Source organism: Rhea pennata, chromosome 9 (assembly GCF_028389875.1).
Source record: "Rhea pennata isolate bPtePen1 chromosome 9, bPtePen1.pri, whole genome shotgun sequence".
Classification (NCBI taxonomy): domain Eukaryota; kingdom Metazoa; phylum Chordata; class Aves; order Rheiformes; family Rheidae; genus Rhea; species Rhea pennata.
Genome location: NC_084671.1, coordinates 14,064,527 through 14,076,087, shown reverse-complemented (window position 1 = coordinate 14,076,087; position 11,561 = coordinate 14,064,527). Strand labels below are relative to the sequence as shown.

At 49.8% G+C, this 11,561-nt stretch overlaps 1 protein-coding gene across 1 annotated transcript in view; it reads left to right on the top strand.

The window, feature by feature from the left end:
* Positions 1 to 1,941: 1,941 nt before the first annotated feature.
* FGF12 (fibroblast growth factor 12) overlaps positions 1,942 to 11,561 on the top strand; it is a 105,894-nt gene continuing 96,274 nt past the window's right edge. Inside the window, exon 1 of the mRNA XM_062582969.1 lies at positions 1,942 to 2,167. Within this exon, the coding sequence (XP_062438953.1) occupies positions 1,969 to 2,167 (199 nt within the window). The 5' untranslated portion in view covers positions 1,942 to 1,968. The remainder of the gene's footprint in view (positions 2,168 to 11,561) is intronic.

Genomic DNA, 11,561 nt, shown 5'->3' with positions numbered 1-11,561 from the left:
TACAGTTTTGCAGCTGGAGATATGAGAGAGCCAACCCAGCTCATGCGGGTTGCTCTGAGCAGAGCCGTCTGCTCTGAAAGTGGTGGTCTGCCTTGGAAGGCACTTACACAAGGGACAGCCCAATAGCGCCTACCACTTCTGTCGGGCTTTGCGCTCCCCAGGAGAGGCACCAAACCTCCGTCGCTGCAGAGCCCTAGAGGAGCTGCGAGCTGTTGCCCTGTTTTTGCTAGCACAGGCAGATGCTCCACAATGCAGGGAGCTGAGGCGCGGTACTTCCAGCCCTACCTGGGCATCTGCGAAATGGCCGAGGAGGCGGTCGAGGTGTCTGCAGAAATCGCGGGCGGCCCGGGCGGCCGCCGCTCCCTCGGGGGGGGTGGAAGGGGGGGGGGCGGGAGCGACCCCGCTCCGGGCGCGGCCGCGGCTCGGGGGGAGCGCGGCGGGCCGGGCCCGGGGGCTGCCCGGGCGGAGGGGCAGAGCAGGCGCGGAGCTGCAGTTGCCTCGCTCTGCCTGCGCGATTTTTCTCATCCAAACCTCGATCACGTAGGATTGCGTAGAGGAGGGCGAGCGGGAGCAGCTGCAATTCTCCCAGCGCCCGGAGCCCAGCTCCCGGCCGGCACCGGCCCGCCTGGCCGCCGCGGGGCTCCCCGCCGCCTTGGCAGCGGCCCCACGCGGCGTGGGCGTCCGAGGGGGGGGGCTTCCCCAGCCCCTCCCTCCCGTCTCCCCCCGCCTCGGCTCGGATCCCCGGCGCTCCCGGGCCTGGACGGAGGATGCGGGCGGGCGGGCGCGGCGCGGCTCCTCCTCGCCCTGCCGCCGCCGGGCGGGACCGCGAAGCGTCCTGAGCTCCGCACGGAGCAGCAGCAGCGGCCCCCCCCCGCCCCTCCATCACCACCTTCTCCTCCTCCTCCTGCTGCCGCTTCGGATCGCTCCTCCTGCCGCCGTCCCCGCCGCGGCAGGCTGGGGCCGGAGCCGCCCCGGTGCTGAGCGCCCCGCGGCCTCCCGCCGCGCCGGACGATGTGGGCTGCTGCCGTCGGGGAGAGCCGCTGCCGGGGGAGAGGCGGCGAGCAGGGCTGGGGGAGCTGCGCCAGCCATGGCGCTGTGAGCGCGGGGCGCCGAGCTGCGGCGATGTGAGCCCGCATTCGCGGCCGGGCGCTCCCCCACCCCCTCTTTTTTAATTTAATTTTATTGTATTTCCTCTTTTTGCTTGTTTGCTGGTCTGGTGCTTTTTCTTCTTGTTGCTTTTTCTTCCCCTCCCGCCCTCTCTGCGAGCGGAGTGGGGAGGGGGGGAAGGAGGAAGAGGAGGAGTGCAAACAGAAATGCAGCGCGGCTCGCCGTGAGCCCGGCCGCGGGAGCGGAGCGGAGCCGCGTCCATGTGCGCGCACTGCCGCGCCCCGCCGCGGAGCCACCGCGCTGGGGCCAGGGCTGCCTGCGAGCCGAAGGGGCTCTGACTCGTCCCACGGCCCCTCGACGGAGGGCAGCCGGCGAGGAGGAAGCGCCGCCGCCCGCGCCCGGGCGGAGCAGAGCAGAGCCGCGCCGCGCCGCAGGGACCCCGCGGATCCTCCGCGCCCCCCTCCTTGGACACAGCTGCCACCAGCGGACCTTTGCAAGCGGGACAGCCGCCTCCCGGATTTACAAGGCGCGGGGGGCGCTCCCGGCCCGGCCTCGGGTCTGGCACAAACCCACCCGCGCCGGGATTTGTAGCCGCGCTGCCGGGCGCTCCCCGGGGACAGACACATGGGCAGCGGGGTCCGGCGCCCGGCCATGGTTGTTAGCCTCGGCGCCCTGCTCCGCCTGGCCGGCTGAGCCCTCCCCGGCGCCAGGACTCGGGGCTGCAGCGCGTTAAGCGGGGCGACCCCGTCGCCGTCCGCCCCCCCGGGCCGCGGGGCGCAGCGGCGGCTCGGCCCCAGCGCACCCGGCCCGGCCCGCCGGCGCCCCCCGGAGCGGAGCGGCGCGGGGGGCCCATGAGCGGCGATGGCAGCGGCTATCGCCAGCTCGTTGATCCGGCAGAAGCGGCAGGCGAGGGAGTCCAACAGCGACCGGGTGTCCGCCTCCAAGCGCCGCTCCAGCCCCAGCAAGGACGGGCGCTCCCTCTGCGAGAGGCACGTCCTGGGGGTCTTCAGCAAAGTACGCTTCTGCAGCGGCAGGAAAAGGCCGGTGAGGAGGAGACCGGGTGAGTACCGTGGGCCGGGCCAAGGGGAGCCGCTCCGCGCGAGGGGCCCGGCCCCGCCGCCGCTGCGGAGCCGGGGGGTTGCCCCGAGGGCGCCCCCCGCCCCGGGCCTTGGCCCGCTTGGATGCCTCCTGCCGTGCGCGGAAAGGGCTGCTCCGCACCTAACTTTTGCCTGGGTCGCGGCCGGCTCCCCTCGCTCGGGATCGATGGGCACCGACCTGCGGCCAGCAGCCCCTCAGCCGCTGTCGGGAAGCGCGAGGAAATTGGGTCCCCTGGCAAGAGAGACTCGGCGGCTTAATCCGTGGTAGCTTAACCCAGAATCGTGTTTTCCCACCTCCCTGTAGATACGCTCGAGCTTTTAAATAGCCTGCTCTTATTTTCTGCATAGTGACAAGGAAATCGATAAACTGCGGATCAATTAGAATTGTGGCTATTTGCTAACTAGATCTATCAAGTGCTACTTCTTGAGCAGAGTTGCATAGGGAATTTTCTTACCCTAGAAAGCTTCAGAGGTGGTAGCCGCATGACTCTTAAACCTGATATGTAGCTCACAAGAACCTAAAAATGCATTTTGGGGTAGTCTCCCTTTTCTTTTTTTTCCCTTTTTTTGTACTCAGACTTTGTTTCTCGTGGAAAACTTCAGCCTTGCAATACGTGTTGCTTACATTGCCACGGTGAAGTCCCATCACCCACAGTTTAAATTCCAAGTGGTGCTTTGTGCTCTCAGCTCTCCTTAGTGGGCATGGGAACTCAGTACCTAGCCACAGTAGGCCCTCTATGAGTTCTTAATCGAACTGCTATTTTTTTCTTTTTTTTTTCTTATTGCTATAAATCACCACTAAGATTAAGGAAAAAAAAGGCAGCTCAGCTCTTAGGGATGTACTGTCAGTCTTTTTTTTTTTTTTTTTTTTTTTTTTTTTTGCCTGTGTAATCCTCCCACGTTTCCTACTTAGTATATTGTTTGTCAATCCATCTTTTCATGAAGGCCTTTTTCCACATCTGAAATCTATCAGGCACGACTGCAGCAAGGTGTCAGAGCTAGCTAGGTTACTCTTAACAGGCAGCTGCTTTTCTAGTCTGTAAGTTGAGGTATTTGACCTGTACTTAAGTGAGGAACAAAAAGAAATAGGGGGAAAGTCTCCTATCGCAGAAGGCCACTTACTCTTGTCAACAAAAGGGAAAGATTAATTAATCTGTTGTATTGCTGTCAGCATCCCTGATTCACACACTGTGGGCCAGGGACTATATTTAGCCAGCAAAATGCTTCAGGACCTGGAAAGCACGGGTTAGGCTGTGAAAACCAAGCTCTTTCATTGCCTATCGTAACAAAAGAAGATGCAAATTTGTGGTAGCTTGCTGGGCTACCCTCTGTATTGGTTATTCTGTGATCTCAGAACCTAAAGATGGTTCTGGCCCTAAAGCATGGTTGTTTTGTCTCAGGAATTACTCCTTGTAGGGTCCAGAGCAGGATCTGGGAGTCTCACTGCTTCATACAGGCAGACTGATCGTGCCCGTTTTCATTCCTCTTTGCTCCCATCTCCACCTGCTATTAAATGATGTCCTTCAAGCTAAGGACTAAAAGGACTGTGAAGACTGAACCTGTTGCTTAGGTTTTAAGATGCTTCATCATATTAAAGTCTGAGCGACTTTTACAGCAGTGTGGATAGTGAGTCTTTTACTGCTCTCAGCTGCACATGTCCTATTCTGATTCCTTTGGACTTACTGAAAGATTGCAGAGAATTGCTTAATTCTAAGAATTCCTTTAATTTGCGTAGACTTTCATGCTAAGGAAGGTGTTCAGTGATGTTATTGACATAAAATAAGGATCCATGCCCATGTAAAATAGAGCTGTCAATCACTTGTAACCTATACTGTATTCATTTTACAAAATTACGGAAGTAGAGGAGTTGTTTTTAAAAAATTATTGAGTGTCCTTTCCTAAGCTGTGGACTGTGCCTGCTTTAATTCCCTCTTTAAATCTTCAAATAGAGAATTGTTTCACTCGTCCGTCATATTCCTGCAATAAGGTGTGCTGTTCAGAAGGCAGCAAGTCGCTTGGTTTGCTGCTACTCAGTTTTATCCAGGGAGTATATTTGTCTAGATAACTTATTCATTGCGGAGCTGCTATTTTGCATAGAATGTGACATGCAAATGAATTGAAACTGGTTTAAAGAAACATGCGTACCTTGTGCAGTGACCCATAACCTCAGTAATTATGTTTACTTAATGATATGCTAGTTAGGTAGTTTGTAAGACAGTGAAAGGAACGTGAGAAACATCCACGTTCGAAAAGGTAGAATCCCATTTGGAAATGGTGCACTGCTAATGCAACTATCTTTACCTTTTTAAATGTGACCTTGTTTTATGGCAATAGGGAATAACTGTCAAAATACTCAGTATTCAAAGAGTGATTTTCATCTGCAGCACTCAACAAGCTTTACCAAATGGAGAAAAATCTCCCCATTTTACGGATGGTGAGACCAAGGCATAGATCAGTTACCTGACACACAGACCTAATTCCTGATGCTTGTTCCAGTGTGTTATGCTTTGAACCACCCAGCTGCAAGTGAGGTTGCACTGCTGCAATGATTGAGTTGTAACAACTTGCACCATTGCAGAAATAGCACTCTAATGGTGGTTACGTTTCCTTTGTTCGTTGCTTTGGCTGTGAAGCTTTTCTTTTTTAAGTTATCGTGTGCGCTTACGTTAGTTGTTTTTAATATGTGATGCAAACATTGCTGTAACTAAAATATTTAGTGAAGATGTATGTTAGAATTGTATTTTGCACTAGTTGACACCTTATGCTCTACCTCACAACTTGCGCAAAGCGAGAGTGAAATGCTCCTGCTCACGAATGTGAATGGAGAGTTCTCATCCAGTAGAAATTCACACTCACCTGGGCATGAGTAATCCCAGGTTCTAGTGAGCTCTGGGGAACTAGGTCTGTGCAGGGACATCTTGTATAGTCAAGGCTATCAGTGCCTAGAGAAAGCAGACTGCAGAAACATCTCATTTCTCAGATGCAGTGAGCACCATGTTGTAAAACTGGCACTAGTTTCACCTAGCTTTTCAATGGGCAAAGGCAGCGCTCTCGTGCACATGCTTGTAACTCTTTATTTATATTTGTTGAATGTGTTTAGCTCTAACGTATGAAATGACAGCTTGAGATAGGCCAAATAAGCATGCTGTGCTATGCACAGAGCTTAAAATTTGGAGACCTGGGCTTAACCCTGTTATTGTGAGTTAATACAGGCTATTGGCAGCAATTGTGAAGGTGCCAAGCAAACCGTGTGCACGTTGAACATGCATAACTGCATAAAGTGCAGATAAAGAAAGATTGTAAATTTTACTCTGACTATAGTAACTTGGTAGATTTTCAGAAGAAACCATGCTATACAGCATGTTTCGTGGTGCAGGTTCAAGAGATGGGTCTTTGTGCAATCAGAAAATGGTAGATCCAAGAGGTAAATGCAGAAGACGAGACCAAGCAGCTCTTTCTACATCTGCTCCGTCAATATACAGTGGCATTTCCACTTTGTGGCTGAATTAAAGTGTCCAGTCCTCTCCTGGTCAGGCAATTTCCTGTCACAACTGTTTTGTGATTCTGTTGTAAGAAGCTCTGGGCTGGTGGGCCCAGCTTGCCTGTGAAGGCTGTGGTTGTTGCCTCACCTGTGTTCTCCTCAATCAGAGCCCATCCTGGAGAGCTAAGGTGTGTGTGTGGGGGGTCAGGCCTGGGAAGGGCCACCATGTCCCCTGCTACAGCTTGACATAGCCCCGAGCTGCGGGATGACTGAGCTGGCGTGTTTTGGGAGCCTTGTATAAAAGTAGGAACAGAATGGAGTATTGGGCAGGGCATCCATGGGAATTCATGGGCCTTTTGTCCAAGCGAGCGCCGGTGGAGGGGGGTATAATTGCGTTCGGTCAGCCTTTGGACAGACTTTGCCAGGTGCTGCACAGCATCGTCTGCAGCCCTGCAGTTGTTGTACCTGTAGGTAGGTTTCCAGCTCAGAATGCTAACCCATAGCCTCTGAAGAGGGATTTTACCCCAGGAAAATAAAAACTATTCTGTTTTTTATTCTTTATTTTTTCTGATACATACTTTGCATTTCTCTAGAGTGAGAATGCTTTTCCTTAAGGATCTGAAGTTTTCTCTCAAAGTGAAGGAAATGGCTCACAGGTAGACAAAATGCAGTAAGTTAAAACATATTTTCCCTTTGTGGTATTTTTGATTTTGAGTAATAGATGGAAATTTGGAATTTAAAATGTACGTAAGTAGCTATTTATGCAGCATTTTAAGTAAAATATAATAGCAAGTTTAGCTGAAGGATGTGGAAGGACTTCATTCGTACAGAAATTCCTTTAAAACATCATCTCCGTAAGCTATTAAATTCCCTGAGTTATATCCTGAAGTCCTTTCTGATTTCATACAGGGTGAAAAGACGATTGAAGCTCATGGGGGGGGGGGGGAAAGCCTTTTTAGTTCTGTGTGCTGACTGTTCAGTTAAATTTGTCGTAGTCCTTCTGTCTTTTTACGAAGCTATTTATCTCAGAACAGCTGTAATACCTGCCCAGGCTGTGGAATTTGGCCCATCCATTGCCATAGTGTCTGAATGCCGGCTGTATTTCCTCCGTGCTTAGCTGCTGATTGCACATCATTCAGAGTGGATCCCAACGCTTTTCTGTAATGTGTGAATATGTGTCTATGCGTGAACATAGCCAAGGGCAGTCCATCAGATGCTTCTGCCGTGCTCCTCTGCAGAATTTGATACTGTCCCCCATGAGCCACTGCTATCCTGATGTGAGGAGTGGCAGGGGTGGACAGAAATGCCTGGAAATGCTCATCCTGGTTATTACCTTGCTGACAAGGGCTTTTAGAAGAACTAGCTGAGGTGAATGCTTGTATGCCACGAGACTGGCCAAACACAAGCGTAACTGATGTTTGTGAGGAAGGGGCATAGCTTTAAGGGACATGTGTCTTCCTTGCTTGAGGCTGTCTGTAGTTCATGAGGTCAGTCTGTGCTGCAGATCTGCAGGTGCTAGTGAGTGCTGGGATGATCAGGAGGGGGAGAAAAAGGCTTCCTTCTGCTCATGACAGCTTGGCAAATTGGTTTCATTTTGTCGAATGGAGACCTGGGGGAGGTCTTTCCCATGTTCGTGACTTGCAGATGTGGTGACTGTCACTCCATGTATCTGCGCTCGGTTACTATGGGGAGGTCAGATACCAACCCAGGCTCAGTCTCTCAGGCTCAAAAAGCTGGAGAAGGAACTGCAGGCTCTCAGGTTACTCCAGCATGTAGAAAACTCAGCAGCTGACTTTGCAACACAGGTTGTAGGTGAGCACGTCGGTCAGTAAGCCAGTTTTTACTTGGTCTGGACTGAATATGGCTGATGCCAAGAAAATCCATGGAAGTCATCCAAACTACCAGAGGGATGGACGTCTTCTTTTCCCATGGCCTTGGGGGTAGTTGTGCTTGTGGGAACAGTGAAAATTGTTGTCTAGTAGGGGAGGTTCATCATTAGAGCTGTATGAATGATTGATTCTTCAGTCACTGATTGAAAGGAAAACTTGAGGGAAAAGCAGTTACTGAGCTATTATTTTCCTTCCCCAGAATATAAAAGATCAAAATAAATTAGTTTATCATTGACTGAAATAATTTCTTTTGAAAAAAAAGATTCAGCTTCATTTGGAGGATTTTTATATATGCATTTTTTTGTTAACCTTTAGGTGCACTTTAAAATGAAATGTTGTTTTAAAGTAAAAAATGAAAGGCTTGGGTTCCAAAAATACCAAAATGAAGACAAGATTTCCTTCCCTCCATCCTTCCCTCCATCCTTCCCTCCATCCTTCCCTCCATCCTTCCCTCCATCCTTCCCTCCGTCGCTGAATTCAGCATGAATATAGACTAATTTCAGTAGACCAGATACTGTATTTTTTTTTTTAGCAGATAGCTACTACTACTCAAAAAATCGACAACTTGACTCAGGCAGAGTAGAGAGCTGAGCTGCCACAGGAACTGAATAAATTGTAAGCATCTTACTCCTCTGAGAGACAAATATGATAATGAGTCCCACTATGTTGAGTACCAAGTGCAGACTCACTTGGGCTTACCCTCCTTCCTGCTTTCCCCTGCAAAAACGTGCACACCATGAACTGCCAGGTAACACTGTGGACGGTTAGGCATTTGTTTCATGCCTCTGACCAGCATGTAAACATTAGTTCTGGGAATTTTCTGCTTCTGCACAGTAGAAGCCAAACTGGGATTTACCTTTATTATTAAAGTCAAAACAATTATTAAAATGAGAAAAAAACCATGCAAGAGATTGATATCCCTTTCATGCTTGTGAATTCCATAGCTTGGCAGGAGAAGATAATCAAAAGAGTAAAAGAGCAACTCGAAAGAACTAACTTTTAAATACACATGTATTTTCACGTACTCCACGTTTTGTTGCCTGAACAGCAATACATTTTGAGTTGCTCCAATTCTATGGTAACGTTTTTGCTATGGCTGCATTATTATTGTACTTTAATCTTGGAAGTGTCTTGTGAAATGTCTAATACTAAAACCATCCACTCTGTACCTAGGCTGCACACATTGCGATCTGTCAGGAAATCTTATCTTTATACTCTTGTCTCCAGTTAATACACGGTTCATCTCAATTCCCTAAGTAATACAGTATTTTTCATATTAATGCTGTCTGTCTTACTTTTAGCCTGTTCTGGCACACAGCAGAATTCTGAAATAACTTGGCCTTTCTGGAGGCCTCTTTTACTTTGCGACACTTAAAAGCTGTAGTAAGGCCATTAACAAACTTTTGTGCCCCTTGCCCTGCCAGAAGAACTAGCAGGACTTCCTGGTGACTGATCTTTGAGGGGGATCTGTGGATTGGTGGGAGTGAGTATGAACACTGAGCTCTTGCAGCATAGTAGCAGGTCTGTAGGTCTACCGTTCCCTGACAGTACGGTCCCTGAAAATAGCAGCTAGGATACATCTTTAAAATGGTAAAGCAGAAGGCAGCTTTTGGAAGAGAGCTGCAGAAACAGGCTGTAGTATTCAGTTTGCAGGCAGACTACTCCGGCTTTTCCAGCTTTCATACTGCAGCACGTACAAATATCTGTCTGTCTGTCTGGAGTACTGAATTGGGGTGCTCTGCCATCGTATTGAAGCTGACTTGGCTGCTGAGAAAATGAAGCTAGATGTGCCCTGAGATCAGCCAGATACCTTTGCTGCCTTGCAGCTACTTCAGGATGTTATGGTTAAAGGTGACGTGACGCAGACGCAGGCTACGAGGCTGGGCTGAGTGTCCAGAGTAGTGACCCCTTCCTGTCCCTAGGCTCCACAGCATGTGCTACCATGTGGTGCCTTACACCAGGGCTGGGGAAGGCTGGATCCCCACAGCTCCTCTGGTTATTGCAGCTCTCTGCCTTTCCCCGTGGAGCAGGCTGGGCTGAAAGAGTGAGGAAGGGGTTAATGCTGAAACTGGCACTAGTCACTGTGTGGGGCTTGCTCAGCTCTGTTCCTTATCTGCTGGGCTGCTGTGAGTTTGCCCCTTTCCCAATACTGTGTGAGGCAATTGCACTGCTGTCCCTGAGATCCCTCTAAGGAGATGCCAGAAGAGGTTATGGTGCTGCTGGCAGAGCTATAATCCTGGAGGGCTATCGAGCTCTTGTTCAGACCCTAGGCTGGGTCAGTGTTGGGGAAGGTAGGCATTTCCCTCGCAGCTCTGCCCTTCTCTGCAGCTTCTGCACGTATTGCACCTGAAGTTGTGCGTGGGAGAAAGGGAAGGATTTAATCCAGGGGATGCCCCCCTAAGAGTCTGCCTGGCACTGCTGCCCCTTCAGCATTAATGAGCACTTAGGGAAACTGTATTTTGGGTGGGCATTGGTGTCATCATGTTCCTAAAGAGATTTGCTCAGTCAAGGATCTCTGGTGCTTCGCTGCCTAGAAGGTGGGCAGCCAAGTGAAAGGAGGGGGCAGCTACGCTGCTGCCAGCCTGCGTTCTCCAGCCTGCTTCCCAGGGTGTTTTGGTATGATAGGTCTTGTCCGAAGTGTGTGGCCAAATTGATAGATGTCAGAAAGAGGATGTGAAGTGGCTGGTTGTCTCCAGCGACAGTGGACTGGATTTGAGGACGAAGATCTGGAGCTGGATACAGCCATTATGGTGATGGAGAGCACAGAGCTTAACAGTGTGCATGGATCTTGCTGTGCAGAGGTGAAGTGGGGGGGGGGTCTCCCCCCTTAGCACTGCTTTTTCACCATCACTCCAGCGTGTGATCCGTCCTGAAACCACTTATTCTTTGCTGCAGTCTGCCCTGTTAAGGGGATGTACCACATCCAGTACATGGCCACATGGTATGAACTGGCAAAAGATCCACTAAGAGGCAATATAATTCTGTTACTAGTCACTCTTTTCCAACTGAGAGCTGATCATAGTCATGATAAAGAGCAAAACAGTTCCTTTATCAAGAAAGGAAAACTTGAAATATTTAAGTATTTTAGGATGAAATGGAGAAAGAAAAGAGTCAGGTCTTGTGGTTAATAGAACATGTTAACTTCATTTATATTTATCTAGAACAGCATAGTTTGCAGTCCCCTCCCCTTGCTGGCTGTACAGATAGTTTCTTTGCTTAGCAGTTGCCACCTGTATTGCTAAAACTGCCAAATAAATACATTTCTTTCACCTCCCAAAGCAAAACTGTTTGCAAAAGGTCAAGTAATATAGAATTGCTATAAGTGAAGCTAGGCTGCAAACAGCTGGTCACATCTTCCAGAAAACTGAAGAACAGGGAGAAATTAGGAAAAAGACACAGCAGTCCTTGGTGTCCAGGGACCAGCTGGGGGTTGGGATGTGCATGCTGGTTGCTGAACGTGGCTCTCTGGGGGGTTGGGGGCCGCCAGGCTGCAGGAGATCCAGGGAGCACGTCCTGGCAAGCAAGGGTGTTGGACTAGCCACCCAGTCCTGTGACAGTCCTTTCCCTGGCACAGGGCCTGTAACAGGATCTGGGTCTTTATCGCTGGCTTTGAACGCTTTCCGTTTCAATTATCGATCTGCAGGCGTTCAGGCATGCATCCTTTGGTGACCCATGTCATGTTTTGGTGGAGATTTTCTGTGACAGTGGCTAAAAGGACTGGCAGAGCTTGTGATATGACTACCAGAACTCTGCTGGCTCTTCTATAGTTTAGTTTTATGCTTTTCAATATGGGTTCTGCCTGCTGGCTAACACACAGCATAATTATTTTAAAAATTGTAAACATTTATTTTGACTTTCATTTCTTTCCGTGCCACTTCTACCTTCTATGTTTCTTTAAACATTTCTTCTATGATATCTATTTTTTTGTTTCTTCAAAAATCCTTCTTTTCTTTCCATAAAATAAATTCTAGATTTTATAGCTAGGGA